Consider the following 2,320-nt stretch of genomic DNA (forward strand, 5'->3'; position numbering starts at 1 on the left):
TTATGAGTGCACTCAACGATCAGATTGGATCAAATGGAAAGAAGCTATAAACGTGAAGTTAAACTCTTTAAAGAAGAGAGGTGTCTTTGGACCAATAGTCCGGACACCTTATGATGTTAAAACCAGTCGGCCATAAGTGGGTCTTTGTGAGAAAGAGAAACGAACATGGTAATGTCGTTAGATATAAAGCACTGCTTGTTGCACAAGGATTCTCACAAAGACCAGGAATAGATTATGAGGAGACATATTCCCCTGTGGTGGATGCTACTACTTTTAGATTCCTGATAAGTCTTGCTATAAGAGAAAAATTAGACTTGCGGTTAATGGATGTTGTAACTGCATACTTATATGGGCCACTGGATAATGAGATTTATATGAAAGTACTAGAGGGTATAGAGTTGAAAAACAAATCGAGTACTCGAGAACAACCCTGTATAAAATTGAATAAGTCACTTTATGGATTGAAACAATCAGGCCGAATGTGGTACAATAGGTTAAGTGAGTACCTAGAGAGAGAAGGATACAAGAATGATTTGATCAGCTCTTGTATCTTTATAAAGAAATTTAGCCAGGGTTTTGTGATTATAGCAGTGTATGTTGATGATTTGAATATCCTAGGAACCTCTGGAGAGATCTCCCAAACAGTTGAATATCTTAAGAAAGAATTCGAGATGAACGATCTTGGAAAAACAAAGTTTTGTTTGGGATTACAGCTTGAGTACATAAGAGATGGAATCCTTGTGCATCAAATGGCATATACAGAAAAAGTACTCAAGAGATTTAACATGGCTGAGTCTCACCCCTTATCTAGCCCCATGGTCGTGAGGTCTCTCGGCCTGGACACTGATCCATTCCGTCCTAAGATGGACGATGAAGATGTCCTTGGTCCCGAAGTGCCATATCTCAGTGCCACAGGAGCTTTGATGTATCTGGCTAGTCACACACGACCAGATATATGTTTTGCCGTGAATCTATTGTCTAGATTTAGCTCATGCCAACCCAAATGCACTGGGACGGGATTAAACATATTCTTCGTTACCTACAAGGAACGAAAGACTTGGGTCTATTTTATACAAACCATAACAAAGAAGGATTAGTTGGCTTTGCTGATGCAGGTTATCTCTCGGATCCTCACAATGCTCGATCACAGACCGGCTACGTCTTTACTCATGGTGGTACGGCCATCTCATGGCGTTCCATGAAGCAGACAATCGCGGCCACTTCATCAAACCATTCGGAAATCTTGGCTATTCACGAGGCCAGCCGCGAGTCTGTGTGGTTACGGTCCATGACCAACCATATCCGAGTTGATTGTGGGATGACCGAAGGCAAGGACACACCAACCGTGATGTATGAGGACAATGCAGCTTGCATTGCTCAGCTTAAGGATGGCTACATCAAAGGAGACCGGACGAAGCACATACTGCCTAAGTTCTTCTTCACGCACGAGCTTCAGAAAGCCGGCAAGGTCCAAGTCGTCCAAATGCGTTCCAGTGACAACTCAGCCGACCTATTCACCAAATCACTTCCTACCTTCACGTTCAGGAAGCTCACGCATCAGATTGGGATGCGTAGACTGAAAGACCTTCAGTGATGTTCAGAACAGGGAGAGTAATACGTGTTGTACTCTTTTTTCTTCACCATAGTTTTGTCCCACTGGGTTTTCCTGGTAAGGTTTTAATGAGACAACATCTAAAGCGTATTACAAACTTCATATGGTTATGGCATCCAAGGGGAAGTATTATAAATCATATTGTGGATGACCATAACCGGTCCGGTTCATAACCGGCCCAATGCTAGAGAGAGAGAGAGTCGACCGTGAGGTGAGAGAGAGAGAGAGAATCGGCATCTTGCATTTTTCTTATTAGATTATGATTTATACTCTTTCCATATTTGTATTTCCTTTCTTTAGTCTTTCCATTATTCTATGACGGTGTAATTCCCTATATATAAAGGGCTCCTTAATACAGAAACATGCAGATTATATTCTCTTGTTTCACAACATTTTGCAGTTTATTCCAAAACCTATAAACACAATCTCGGAAAAAAAATGAGTAACCAAAAATATGAAAGTATATTATTTTGAAAAATATTTGATATATCTTCGACTTTCCTCAAAATAACATTTGTTATCTGTTTGTTAATGAATTCCTAAAATTATGGAGATTTTATTAGATTAATCATTGTTTTTAGATTATAATTATTTTGTCGTTTGCGCCGCCGCTTAGGGTTTTAGGCGACAAAAAGGCGATTCTTGGCGAAACTGGATCTGTGAGGCGTGGAGTGTAAAGGAAGAAGGGAGGGAGACTATCGAACACTC

At 40.6% G+C, this 2,320-nt stretch overlaps 1 protein-coding gene across 1 annotated transcript; it reads left to right on the plus strand.

Annotated features, from left to right (window-relative positions):
* Positions 1-300: 300 nt before the first annotated feature.
* On the plus strand, positions 301-1,646 carry LOC125580171 (secreted RxLR effector protein 161-like). The gene has a single exon (XM_048744287.1). The coding sequence runs from the start codon at positions 992-994 to the stop codon at positions 1,592-1,594; it is 603 nt and encodes a 200-aa protein (XP_048600244.1). The 5' UTR covers positions 301-991; the 3' UTR covers positions 1,595-1,646.
* Positions 1,647-2,320: the final 674 nt, after the last annotated feature.

This window comes from Brassica napus, chromosome C1 (assembly GCF_020379485.1).
Source record: "Brassica napus cultivar Da-Ae chromosome C1, Da-Ae, whole genome shotgun sequence".
Classification (NCBI taxonomy): domain Eukaryota; kingdom Viridiplantae; phylum Streptophyta; class Magnoliopsida; order Brassicales; family Brassicaceae; genus Brassica; species Brassica napus.